This window comes from Schistosoma haematobium, chromosome 3 (genome assembly GCF_000699445.3).
Source record: "Schistosoma haematobium chromosome 3, whole genome shotgun sequence".
In the NCBI taxonomy this organism is placed as follows: domain Eukaryota; kingdom Metazoa; phylum Platyhelminthes; class Trematoda; order Strigeidida; family Schistosomatidae; genus Schistosoma; species Schistosoma haematobium.
In genome coordinates, this window is record NC_067198.1 from 23,508,656 (window position 1) to 23,521,385 (window position 12,730).

The 12,730-nt window shown below is 39.2% G+C and overlaps 1 protein-coding gene across 2 annotated transcripts; it reads right to left on the reverse strand.

Moving 5' to 3' along the window:
* Positions 1 to 1,209: 1,209 nt before the first annotated feature.
* On the reverse strand, positions 1,210 to 11,375 carry MS3_00005293 (uncharacterized protein). 2 transcript variants are annotated; one of them, XM_051213326.1, is made up of 3 exons: positions 10,881 to 11,375; positions 6,665 to 7,288; positions 1,210 to 2,239 (listed from the first exon to the last, which is right to left on the reverse strand). In XM_051213326.1, the coding sequence occupies exons 2-3, from the start codon at positions 7,286 to 7,288 to the stop codon at positions 1,820 to 1,822; spliced, it is 1,044 nt and encodes a 347-aa protein (XP_051069296.1). In that variant the 5' UTR covers positions 10,881 to 11,375; the 3' UTR covers positions 1,210 to 1,819. The 2 variants fall into 2 exon arrangements, with proteins under 2 accessions (XP_051069296.1, XP_035586842.1); XM_035730664.2 differs by lacking the exon at positions 10,881 to 11,375 and adding an exon at positions 8,014 to 8,488.
* Between the last annotated feature and the right edge of the window lie 1,355 nt (positions 11,376 to 12,730).

A 12,730-nucleotide genomic window follows, 5' to 3' on the forward strand; every position in this document is an offset into this window, starting at 1 on the left:
TACTTTTATTGATTTTCTGATATGCTTCAATTATTTTAGTCCATAATGTCTATTCACTGAAAGTCAAGTGAAAATATAATCAGCCCTAAAGAAGGTTACTCAACAGAAATTTATGTAATAGACATTTGTAATGGAAAAATCCTTAAGAATTATCAAGAATTAAGTTGATTATAAACATTTAGATATTTAGTCGTATTACCTCATAAAAAGTTAAACAGATATCGCTTAGCTCTTCGTTAAATCTTGAAAAAATTCAGTGAAATACGATACTTCCCGATGCATAACACACAATATGACTATATGCAAGATACTTTCGTTTACATCTCATTAAAATTATGATAAACATTCAGACAACCCAGTATTCAATACAGATAGTCGATTATTTTAATCTCTATTCGCTGATGCTTCTCAGCCTACGTTTCGACCTCATATATAAGTCGTTATATTTGGTAGTTTATATGTGGCTTAAATTTTCGATATCATTCTAAAGTAATTTTACCTAAAATAAATTTATAACATTACTCGTGTCAATATTTTGCAGAAAAAAAACTTAATTTAGGCATGTGTATTATGTGCTATATTTGCCAATATTCACAAGTTGAAGGTAAATTTTTAGGAATAACTGTGGCATGATATTATCTATACTACTCCATAAATAATCAATAGTATAGGGACGAGAATCACTTTTAGGTTAAATGCAGAATGCTGTAGTATTATAAAAAAACATGTTAAAAATGTTCTAATATTTGGCGATTCAAACCACCACGAATGCTTATCTGGCTGATATTGAATGTCAATCTTCAATCCATAGGTCTAATTTTGTTATGGAAAACAAACTAATAAATAAGACCTTTTCTCATCTGATAGTTATCGATATTAAACGATAAATTGTTTAACATAAGTGTTTGAAGGAAATGTCAATAGTATTCAGCCAAAATATGCAAGCAAGTATTCATTCAGTATACCAAGTAGTATTTTCAGCTGAATAATGAACTAAATTGGATAGTATCATCTCAATATATCATTAGCTCACATTTTACTAGTTCGACCGAATGAACAGATGTATTTCTAAAATCCGACTGCTAGGAAAACGTACAAAAACTTTCAGTGTAAAGCTTTTATCACCTAAGATGTCTTCCAACTGATCGCCTATACATTTCTAGGTTGGTATCTTAGTTACTTCAAGAACTGTTGACGACATAATAAAGGGTCAAATATCCAAGATTGTGGATGAGTTTATTTCAAGCAGACATCAGTAACAGACCAATCTCAGGAAATGCGCGAAGATGCGATTGCTAGAAGAAATGTGGGAAATTCTCATTCAATCCTGATCCATACAAAGACAGGAAATGTGCAATTGTTAAGAATCTAAAGATGTCTAGAGGTGTACAGAGCGAAGCTACTACATGTTTACTACCGGTCACCTCATCAAAGGTATGTAAAATATACAAGTACGATTGAATAATTGTCATCTAAAGTCGGCTGATACCAATACTTATGAAGATAAATACAAACCAGGAACTAACATTTGGTGATTATAATAAGTGCAACAAATAACATGAATTACCGATTAATAGCTAAGCGGAGATTTATCAGTCAACCAGTTCATAAAAACAAATGCAAATATCTGAGTTTTTGTTACGTATCTTATGCAAAATGTGAACACGTGCAAGTTCCGGGACCCTTGTGTTATCAAACAACTGATTTTTACAAATGTGCGACGAGATTACCTTACAAAAACGTAAATGTCTGTTCTTCAGACGTACTAATTTACTGTAGAAACTGTACTGACAGAAAAAGCAACGTTGACAAGAATGAACTATATTTTTACAAATTTATGACGGGAAATCCTTTTATTTCGTTTTAACTTCATTTGGGTGATGCTACTATCGTTGAAGTTTCGTTTGCGTAAAATTTTGTCGACTTCATCTGATGTCAAAGGAAGATCATCTGCAATTTGTGAAACGAGTTCTTTCGGTAATCTTTTAAGTGATTTTTGAGACTTTTTAGGTTGACTAACGATTGGCACACCATCTTCTGTGTTTTTTAGTTTCTTAATAAGTGTATGAGATCTTCGGTGAACAGCTTTAGGAAGACTCGATAATTTTTCACTTATTGTAGTTAAAGGTGCTTCTGTTTCATCGTAGTACAAAGGAATGGAGATACCTGAGCTTTGAATGTAAATAGAACGGATATTTGCCATACCACCACCTGGCCATTCTGAACAGATTTTTTCACACTAAAAAGATAAAGAGGAAATTTAAAAGACTGATGTTTTAAATTAGTGATTGCATGGAAACAATAAAAATGCTAGTTTTCATAATAGTCACACTGATTATAGAACTATTGGGAACTTAGATAGTGATTCATTGAGTAGTTCATAAACGCAGTATTTCATGATCCCACAAAAGTCCTTTTAGCCAGTGATACGTAGAGTCGGAATCAATTATTAAATCCTCTATAATTTGTCAGCTTAAAACATTTCGTCATTGTGGGCTGAAATCAGATAAGGAACTGTTAAAAATCAGGAACCGGCCCTGGCACAACCAAGGGTGGGAAGAGTACTCTCCCTCTAAATGCTCTCACATGGACACGCGTATACAACCACTGCCAGAGAAGTCATACTAACTGCCTTTTCGTGACAGAGATTCTGTTTACGAAATTGAGAGGACGAGAAGCGAATGTCCAGCGCTTTAACCGGGTTGGTGGATATGGAGGATCCATTTAGGGAAGTTGGAAAACCCTGATTTCAAATCAATGGTGTACATGGGCTCCAGGATCCTAAGGGCATAAAAGACGTATGAACCTATTATTGGTCACTGGGTACCATGAAATTGCATTTCCTGACGTTGTGGATTAGACCTTTAGGTCAAAGGATTTGAATGTGGTCTCCTAAGTAAACCACCTGTTTCGGTTTGGGCACCCGGGCAGTATTCCAGCCCTCATACAAACCAAATGATTATTACTACCGGAAAAATTATTCTTGCTTCAACTCGCATTCCGATAAACTCCACTCACAATCATTCGATAATATTCGTTCTTATCGCTTTTATACTACGTCACTTATGTATTCCCCTTTATTCTCATTTTGCACATTTTCTTTTCCAACTTACACAGTGGCTCGCCTATGGTGGATACCCTGTCCTATCTAAACGATCCCAAGTCAATGACTGGTCGAAAAATGAATGCTACTACCGACTACGAATACTGAAAGTCTTTCTCAGACCACGTGCACCATTCGAACTGGCTGCCTTCAACGTCCGCACATTAATGCAGATCGAACAACAGATGAGTTGGTTATGTCTTTAAGAAGTCTTAATATCGATGTCTGTTGTCTATCCGAGACTCGTATTCAAGACTCTAGCGAAGTACTACAAATTCGCTCTCCATTTGTCGCTTCGAAAAGCTTACTTCACGTTCGTTGCGCTAGAGTTGAGGCAGCACTGACCAATTGAATTCCCAGTTGGTTATACACTGATAGACTAGAAAGCTTCACCAAAGTGAGTCGGTGTACGAAACGATTTTTTTGAACATCTACGCCTACGCCCCGACAGACTGAAGCTCGGATCCTATCAAGGATGAGTTCTACTACTAATTATGTGTTCCTCTACGAAAAGTGTTCGACATATATTGTTGTATTGACCGAAGACTTGAATGGAAAGTTCGGGCATCTAGACACAGAAGTCGTTTGGATGGCTGATTGGGACTTGTTGGTCGCAGGTTAGATAACGGTGACCATCTACTGAAACCGTGAGCAAACTACAACCTGTTTCTGGCTAGCACTAAATAGCGGCACAGACATCGCTGATGTGCTACCTGGCATCCCTTCCTCTGCATCTTAAGCCTGGGCTCAGACTGATCATATCGCAATCACCTATCGCTGGCGTGGTTGTGTACAAGCCTGCCGCTCCTTTTGAAGTAATTATCTGGACCCTAATCATGCAATGAAATTGGAAAAAACTTGCGTAAGGACCGAGAAGCCTGGTTGTCAGAGCGTGCTAAAGAGCTGGAAGCAGCAGCTGCATCTGGTAACTGCCGGGAACTTTCAACTCATCCGAGCCACTGGCAGCAAGAAGTTTGGTGTGAGTGAGACAATCTGTGAGGATGACGGGATGCCAATCACTAACATCCATCGACGTCTTGGACGATGGGCAGAATTCTTCGAACGGCAGTTCAATTGGCCTGCTGCTCCAGCAACATCGATCAGATTGTCCTACCATCCATGGCCTGTGACGACTGACCCGCTTAACAAGACGGGAGTCCACAAGGAACTGCAACTCTTGGAGCGCCACAAATCACCAAGCCCAGATGACTTACCTCTTGCCTTTTACAAAGATCGTAGTGACTTTCTGATCAAGGAACTGAGTGAGTTGTTTACAAAGGTCTGACAATTAGAGAGTGTTTCCGCATCATGGAATAAGTCAGTAGCTGTTCCTATCTTTAAAAAGGGTTTACATCGTTCCTGCAACAACTATCGGAGTCCAAACTATTGACTTCCATCGTACTTCGTAGATTGTTCAGAACCCGAGAAAGATTGACTCCCGAGGAGCAAGTTTGTTTCCGTTCTGGTCGAGCATGTGTTGATCATATCTTCACCCTCCGCCAAATCTTAGAACACCGTCATACTTATCAAAAGCCAACAATTGTAGTTTCTTGATATTAGGGCTGCCTTTTATTCGTTGGACAGGACTGTTGAAGATTGGTGTCTCTGAGAAGTTTATTAACATCATAAAATCCCTATATACAAACACCTCAAGCAGAGTGAGGGCATACAACCACCTCTCTCCATTGTTCCATTCAAGCAGTGGGGTTAGACAGGGTTGTCTAATCTCACCATTCCTCTACAACTTTGCTACCGATGACGTTCTGAGAACGGCTTTGGTGGATGTAGGTAGTGTTGGTGTGGATTTGTTGCCTGGAGAAACCTCTCAACCTTGAGTATGCAGATGATATCGTCTTACTGTGCGATCATACCCAAGCCACGCCATCCGCACTCAATCAGTTGGCATATTAATGTCCGTAGGTATGGTATGTGCTTTGTACCTTTTAAGTGCAAAGTACTTTATCAAGACTGGCAGGACCCTGAACCTACACTCACCCTGGGTAGTGAGCACAGAGAAGTAGTCGAGAAGTTCATGAAGCTCGTAGTTGCATAAGTGCTGGTGGTGGTGCGAGTGATGAGATCAATTCGTGTATGGTGAAAGCCAGAGCGGCTTATGCCAATCTGGACCATCTTTGGCGCCTTCGTGATGCCAGTCTAGCTGTAAAATGTCAGGTCTACAACGCGTCGGTGAGAGCAGTTTTGCTCTGTTTGTGAAACATGGATTTTCTGAGTTGAGGATGTTGGACGACTATCTGTGTTTGATCACCGTTGTCTCCGAAGGATTGCTGGCATCCAGTGGCAACACCATTTTAGTAATGCAGAGGTTCGATATTGTGTGTTCAGGCACAGCGACGATAATTCAATTAGTCATTATCCTGAGACATTGACTTTGGTGCCTTAAATATGTCCCACGAATGTTGTCTCAGAGAACTTCATGTCGTGCATTATTTGCCGACACTGGAACTGGTTGAAAAAAGTGGGGAGGCGGTCAGTGTATGACATGATGTCACGGTACGAAAAAAAGCTGCATAGGACTGGCTTCTATTGGACCTTTACGACTCCGTGATTGGGTTTCTAGAGATGGTGCAACACAGTAGCTAGAGACGTTATTAGATATGGCTCAGAATAAAAGCCAGTGTCGATGCTGCCGTAACTTTCTTTTACTTTAATAAAAATGAACGTAACTTTTTTGATTGAAAGAATACTTTCTGGTTATACTTTTGTTAACTGAACTGCTTCTCCCATTAGTATTATTATTATTAATTCACTCTAATACACTAATTTCTGTTTGTTGTTGTTCTTTTTTATTATACGCACTTTATCTATTCACAAACTCATCGTTATTGTGTGGGGCATATGTATTTGGTGCCCCCTTGTACTAATGTTTGTGTTCAAATAAATAAATAAATGATTGATAAAATGTAAGACTACTGAGTTGTACTACGGCGTAAAAAAAGCCATTATAATTTGTGGACAAAATCAACTAATATGATTTTGACCCCAGCCCATAAGGCATCTTATTTAACGCTAAATATACGTTGAGTCGTTCTAACCGGTACTGGTAACCTGAAATTTTGTTCACCGCAAAAGCTTTTGTAACGTCTGATTACTTTAGTTGTCTTGGTTGGGGTGACCGAATGACTGAGTTGCACCGAATTAAAGACCCCATAAACAGCGAGTTGTTCCAGTTCACATATGGAACTTTATGAAGGAAATTATTTCGACCCCCCTCCTCATTATGTAGGTTCGTTTACTGTTTTTTGGTATGCAACATCTTCGTTAAGACGAACAAATAAATACCAGTTATTCAGTGATCTTTAAGTAACAATACGTTGGTCACTTAAAAAAGGAATACAGAAAGTAACGTGTAAAATAGTAAGGCTTTCGTGAGTACCTACATATCTGGAAACAAACAGGATTATTATTTGTTATTACTACTTCAAAAATCTAGTCATATCAAGCAGTATACAGATACGACAAGCAAGCAACAAGACGTGTCATTATATTCACTTCAAACATTTAGGACTTGAAATATAGAACAGAAATCTAAAAATTACTTACAACTGATATTACATTCTCCTTTAGCTCGAATGAAGAGAAAAGATCATCCCCAATTATGAGACTATCGGTTGTCCCATTGCCTCGAATTACGAACAAAGATGTATGTAGTTGCCGTCGGACAGTATCTACAAGATTATTGTTCGAAAATGACGTTGGGATAGGAAATTTCCCTGAAACCTCCTGGTAGAACGCTCTACCCAGTTTATTTTGTAAACGATGAACAATTCGTTTGTCGGCAAGAAATATGTCAAAAGTGGCAGCCAGTCGACGTTTGGCAGCAAAAGTTTGGTAAGCTACTTTTAGTTCCCGCAGAGGTAAAAATGTCGCTTCAGGTGCGTCTAAGTGAGAAAGTTCGGACTTTTTCAAATCCATGTTCCAACGCCGTTTCCAAGATTCTGTAGTGCGTTCATAATCATCTTTGCGAAAATCTTTAACTATCAAACAGATAGATAGATTTTGTGAACGATGTGGTAAGTTTACACGAATAATTTTTGGGATGGATAATTTGCTTATTACTACAAGATGTACACTGTTAGGAATTAAGTTTAGAGTTTTGAGTTTCCCTTCAGGTTTCTTGAAACTAATATCTGTGATGTTATTTAAATTTTCTTTGATAATATCCATCTAAAAAGGATAAAACTGGGTGATTAATCACTGTATATCAGAACCCAAGGAGAAATAACTACTATTATAGCTAGAAACGAAAACCGGCCGTCCAAATTTGTTACGGTTACAATTGACAAAAAGCTGAGTGGAAAGACAATTCCACCAAGCTGGTCACGATCACAGATAGTTTAGATTAAAGAGGCTGTTCTATCGTCATAACAGTAAAAGAATTGGAGCAACCAATTTCAAACCAAGAATATTGACTTCAGTAGTTGCATAATCCTTGACGAAGTCCCGAGAACCTAATAAGAGAAAACCAGACTGTTTCTAGACCTGAACTTAAATTCATTGATCAAGTATGCTTACTGACAATTAATTTAGGTTGTATTCCAAGATCTAATGCCTGCGTGTGACCATGTTATTCAACCACTTTTATGACTATCTGGAAGGTGTGCAAAGAAGTACGTTGACCATCAAAAAGCTCTACTCTTACATTTTCAAATGGAAACATGGAACTTTTTTGAACTCTTTGTATTGAAAACGACTATTAGAAATGGCTGTTAGCCTGGATAAAATGCTTTGAACTATTACTACTCGAAATGTACTTCAATACATAAAATACAATAACCTGCCATGCGCCCAGGGTAGTAAAGGGAATGGTAAAAATTAGTACTCTACTCAGTAAAATATGGTGTCCTAAACAAATAAGGTGAAAAAAACCACACGCAAAACATGGGACCGACTGTATTAAAAATGGGGTTCTTCGCAAAATTCGGCCCCATGTGCCTCGTTTCAATCCGTTTCTATTCCTGGGTTCAAATATACTGATGGATATCACTGATCAATATATTGCAAGTTCGCACATTTCTATGAGCAGCTTGGTTTTTGAGTGACGTTTTAAATACTGCGACTAATGCAGATATTTTGGTATTGGCGGAGTGAGTCGCCGCGACCACCACTTACTGTAACCAGCTATACGAAAAATGCGCAGTGAAGCAAGCCTTCAATCCAATATCTTATATCTTTTTCATGAGCTCGTATAACCAACTGATCTGTTTGCGCTCATTTCTTACTGTTTCAGTAAGACTCCAGGCATTTGGCAACGTCCACTGAGGTTATTCTAACCACTCGACTGCACTAATTCTAGTCAGTGTGGTAGTCATTTGTGAATTGATATATCTTGTAATTTGAGTGAGTGCATTCACCTCAGGGAAGTAAGGTTTATGGGTTCCATCTTCTATCTCACTGATAGGCAAAAGATTTGGTCAGTTACAGTTTTAAAATAATAAAGTGGTAATTCCAGTGCTAAGAGAAGACCCTTGTCTCACGAACAAATACATAAGTTAATTAATTAATGATACAGACATCGTGAGAAGACTGAATCATAAGAATAAAAGTTGAAATGGAGATGACAATAAGCGAGCTGGTAAGCGGTTCCTGACGTACGGTAATGATAAATATGGTTAATTATGAGATACGCATCAGACACAGCTAGTCCAAGAGGGATATGTTAATCCATGGGTGAGTATATGTTTGTCAATTCGGGAGGGAAAGCATTCCAAATGAGTGATACTCTTAATAAGAAAAAGTAGGAGCTCCTCGATGTGCAATCCTTTTAACGTTTAGTGTTGATGTTTCGCCAGTATGTTCGTTTTGGGGTGGTTTGTCATACTCAATATGTTGTATGTCATCATAAGATCACCTCTTATTCTCCTAAGGCTCAGCGAGAATAATCCCCAGTGTTAGAGTCTACCCTCGTACGATTTGTATCATAGCCCTATCCCCCAGTCGGTTGCTTGTCCCAGCACATGATCTGAAGAATTATGTCTCTTTTGAAGAGAGGAGGTGCATCGACATTCTGGACGTTAAGATAAGTCTGTGCATGTGTTTTGAACAGTGTGAGGAATGACTCTAGGGTGACTGCACCACGTTGTCCACGGTCAAAGTGGAAGGATGAACCGGCCTCGACTGGATCACCTATGTTGTTCAAGCTGGTGTTTAAGCTCTTCCTAATCGCAAGCTGAAGATCACACTCTAAGGGGACAATCGGAAGAGAATTTCGATTGGATGTGTAGATGCTTCATCTCAAATGAGACAGAACTGTGATAACCCATTGTTAACTGTCCACTCCTCGATTATCGTAAGGTCCTTTTGAGGTTTAAGTGAATCCTTTCGTATTTTACAGACCTGATTTTCGCGTCGTTTGCATAGAATAGTGCCGTTGAGTTAATTTCATCTAACAGGTCATCATTAAAGATCAAGAGCGGGAGTGGACCTAACATTTTGAGACTCACTAATGTGCTCGCATTCAATTTACTTTGGTACGGAGCATTCTTTTCTCTAGGTAATTTCGATGTCAGGATAAGATTGGGTCAGTAAAGCCAATCTCTGCAATTTTTGGTAAGAGAAGTATATGAGGTGCTGTGCCAAAGACTTCCCTGAACTTAAGAGATATTATGTGAACTGGTATCTTTTGGTCCTAGGAGGTTGTCCAACTGTCCCATGATATGAGAAGACTGTGTAGGGCCACTAACCGAACAAACACGCAGCATTCACCGTTTATCATCTTTTAGAGACTTCATCGTGCCACCTTTTGCTGTCGATTTGTAGCCTTCAACCCTTACTGACTGTAACAGCAGTCATCGACTTTTCAAACTGTGACTACAAGTTGGTCAATAGCTTCGCACAACGAAATCACGACCACTCTTCACTGTTATACTTCTGTACTTACGGTTAGTCTGTTAGATATAGATATAACTAGAATTTGAGACTAATTAATAGCTGTCAACGACACTGTCCGACTTACAACTTTAAACTAATGACAGTACAAATATGGATATCGATTGATAATACACTTATCCTACTATCGCTATAGCATCATTACTTTTGCGGCAGACTTAACGTTTGTCATCGGAGGAACTGAATTACTTTTCAAGGCTATATATTTCAGCGCGACTTGATAGAACAATAAAACGTTTTGTTCTTTTCATTATTTCTATGGTTGATCAATTTACGTTTAAGCAACGTCCTACTAACATATTATGACTCGCTGTTTCCCGACCAGTTCCTGCCTCCTCCTTTCCATTTGTTTTACAGATAAGCAATACCTGGAGGATTTATAATATTCGTTTGGCACTCTGGCGCGCGACTGCTCCCAACATGTTTGGTACAGATTCAAACGGCCGTTGAATCTGGTGGGGGAGTATTGTAGGGCCAGTGAAATGTCACTGAGCCCTAGCCAAATCATCCGGCAGTTGGATCACTGAATGTCGAACAGATCATCGCTCCCTGCCAAGGTCATGTACAAGCAACGCGCATTAGTTAATCATACGCCATGGACTGGCCCATGCGGCAGTGGTCTTACTTTCGCTTGTATCTACTTTAACTAATATATTTCTGTAATAACGTCCTTTGTGTTGTACAGTCTTCAAAGCATCTATAGTACCTTGTTACGTCAATGGGGGTAGTCCACGTAAGGTGCTGACCACGAGGTGTGACTTCGACGTTAGTTGGTTCGTCACACTATTCACGTCTAACTCGAGTAGGCCTCCAATCATTTCGACATAGATCATCTACGTTGGTGATTTACAACTGAATTGACATTACCTACCGTTACTAAACTTGTGTTTAGGTTCCTGGAGAACGTTGCTTTCACTCATAGACACCTCATTTGTTCATTTTTCAGTACGATAATCCACCACATTCTTTGCGAATCGACAGCTTCCTCGCGAACCAAATGTGGCTACTGTACAGGAGGAAATAAATGGGATCAAATGTCCGAGATTTCCCATACTGTCAGTAGGGTATGAAACCTGACAGAAGTTACACCTGTTAGATATGACCTAGGTTAGTACTGGTGCACTTATCTATGCTACTAAGGCAATAAACCTTATTCAATAACGTGGAGTTGCCATGACAAAACTAAAAGGTTACAAGGCACCTTATCTTAGATTGTCGTTCATCTGAAGCATATTGCAAAAATGTGGTTCATTTTTTAGGATTCTGCTGGGAAAGACTTGTGTAAATTCTAGCAAAAGGGAATCAACCAGCCGTAACATTACCAATCATCCAATGCTGAACACGTAAGCTGTCAATCAAATTTCCCTCCACAAATCAACAAATAAATTCGAAAGCTGCTATAGTTTAAAAAACATGCTTAGAACTTGTGCTTAACAGCGATTCGTGAATTATTTCAATTGGAATACTGAAAAATCGGGAATATATACGTAGAAAAGCAGTAGCTAGATTCCGCACTGTTTACGAAAGACATTCGGTATACGATTACTGTACATGATCAAAATGGTAGTTTTAACAAGAAAGCGTAGTAGTTGAGTTACCCATTACTGTTGCGCGGGTATCCTGATAAACTGCTCGTGATCACACTGCTAAGATACCAGCCAAAGGAGCAGTGCTTGCGACTAAGGAAGCTGTTCTTTAATAACTTATTCACCTTGAACTTGTTAGGTCACAGGGCACTGGTGGGTTATATGAACGACTGCTGTGATTTCGTCTGGACATTATTTCACAATCACTTACAGTTCTGCGCAACATGTCGCTTTCTCAAACTCAACTCCCTGGGAATCGGAATAGAGCTATCATAAGTCCTTTGTTTGTGTATAGAAAATGACACATCATGTCTGACTACCGACCCTTCAGTCTAACTAATATAGTAGTTGTGGTATTTATGAAAACAAATCCGGATATGTTACCTAATCATACGGAACCATACAATCTGTCAACCTCTTGAGCAATACGGGTTTGGGAATAAAAATTCACACTACATTACTTAGTGACTGCGAGAGAGTACCGGACATTAGACCAAGATATTGCCTCGTCTGTTGTTGTGAAATTCATAGGTTTCAGCAAAAAATATGATATGCTATCTCAGTAAGGATCTGTGCAGAATCTCTCAGGCTTTGGAACAACAGTTACGAAACAAGAGTAGATGAGAAACTTACAGTGGCCGGAGATGATGAGAGAAAGTGAGACAGAACCTGAATGGAAACGGATTACAATTGGTATACACCAAAGCACCATCTTAGGTTTGCTCATCCACGTTAGTGAACCGCAAAGGCTGGTCAGGTCGTTGACACAGTTGGTCGCAAACAATGTCAAATCTGGAGTGAGCAAAGTAGTGGGGGTGGTCAACTGGACATCGCGGATCATACGTTCATTGGAGGCAGAAACCCTACTGATGCTCGATTCTTCAATCTCATTGAAAATCTGGGATTATTTGAAAATGTGAAGTCGGCAACTCGTCGGAGAAGCAGTCAGACACCGTCACGCTTAAACTGGGTATTTACAGACGAAGAATTCTTAATTGACAACCTCTCAATCCTGGCTGTTCTGGGGAAAAGCGATCATGCCATCATAGCCTTCAGTTTTATCAGCAAAACTGAGCTAAGAGAACTTGAACGCTGACTTGGTGTGGCGGAAAGTGCAGCACCTAAAATAGACACT

Excerpts from the sequence above, each read along its gene's own strand:
- MS3_00005293 (XM_035730664.2), bottom strand. The coding sequence starts at position 8,052 with ATGGGGCCGAATTTTGCGAAGAACCCCATTTTTAATACA. Across the intron at positions 7,289-8,013 it reads AGAACCCCATTTTTAATACA|ATGGATATTATCAAAGAAAA; the intron begins GTCGGTCCCATG and ends TATCCTTTTTAG. Across the intron at positions 2,240-6,664 it reads AGGAGAATGTAATATCAGTT|TGTGAAAAAATCTGTTCAGA; the intron begins GTAAGTAATTTT and ends TTATCTTTTTAG.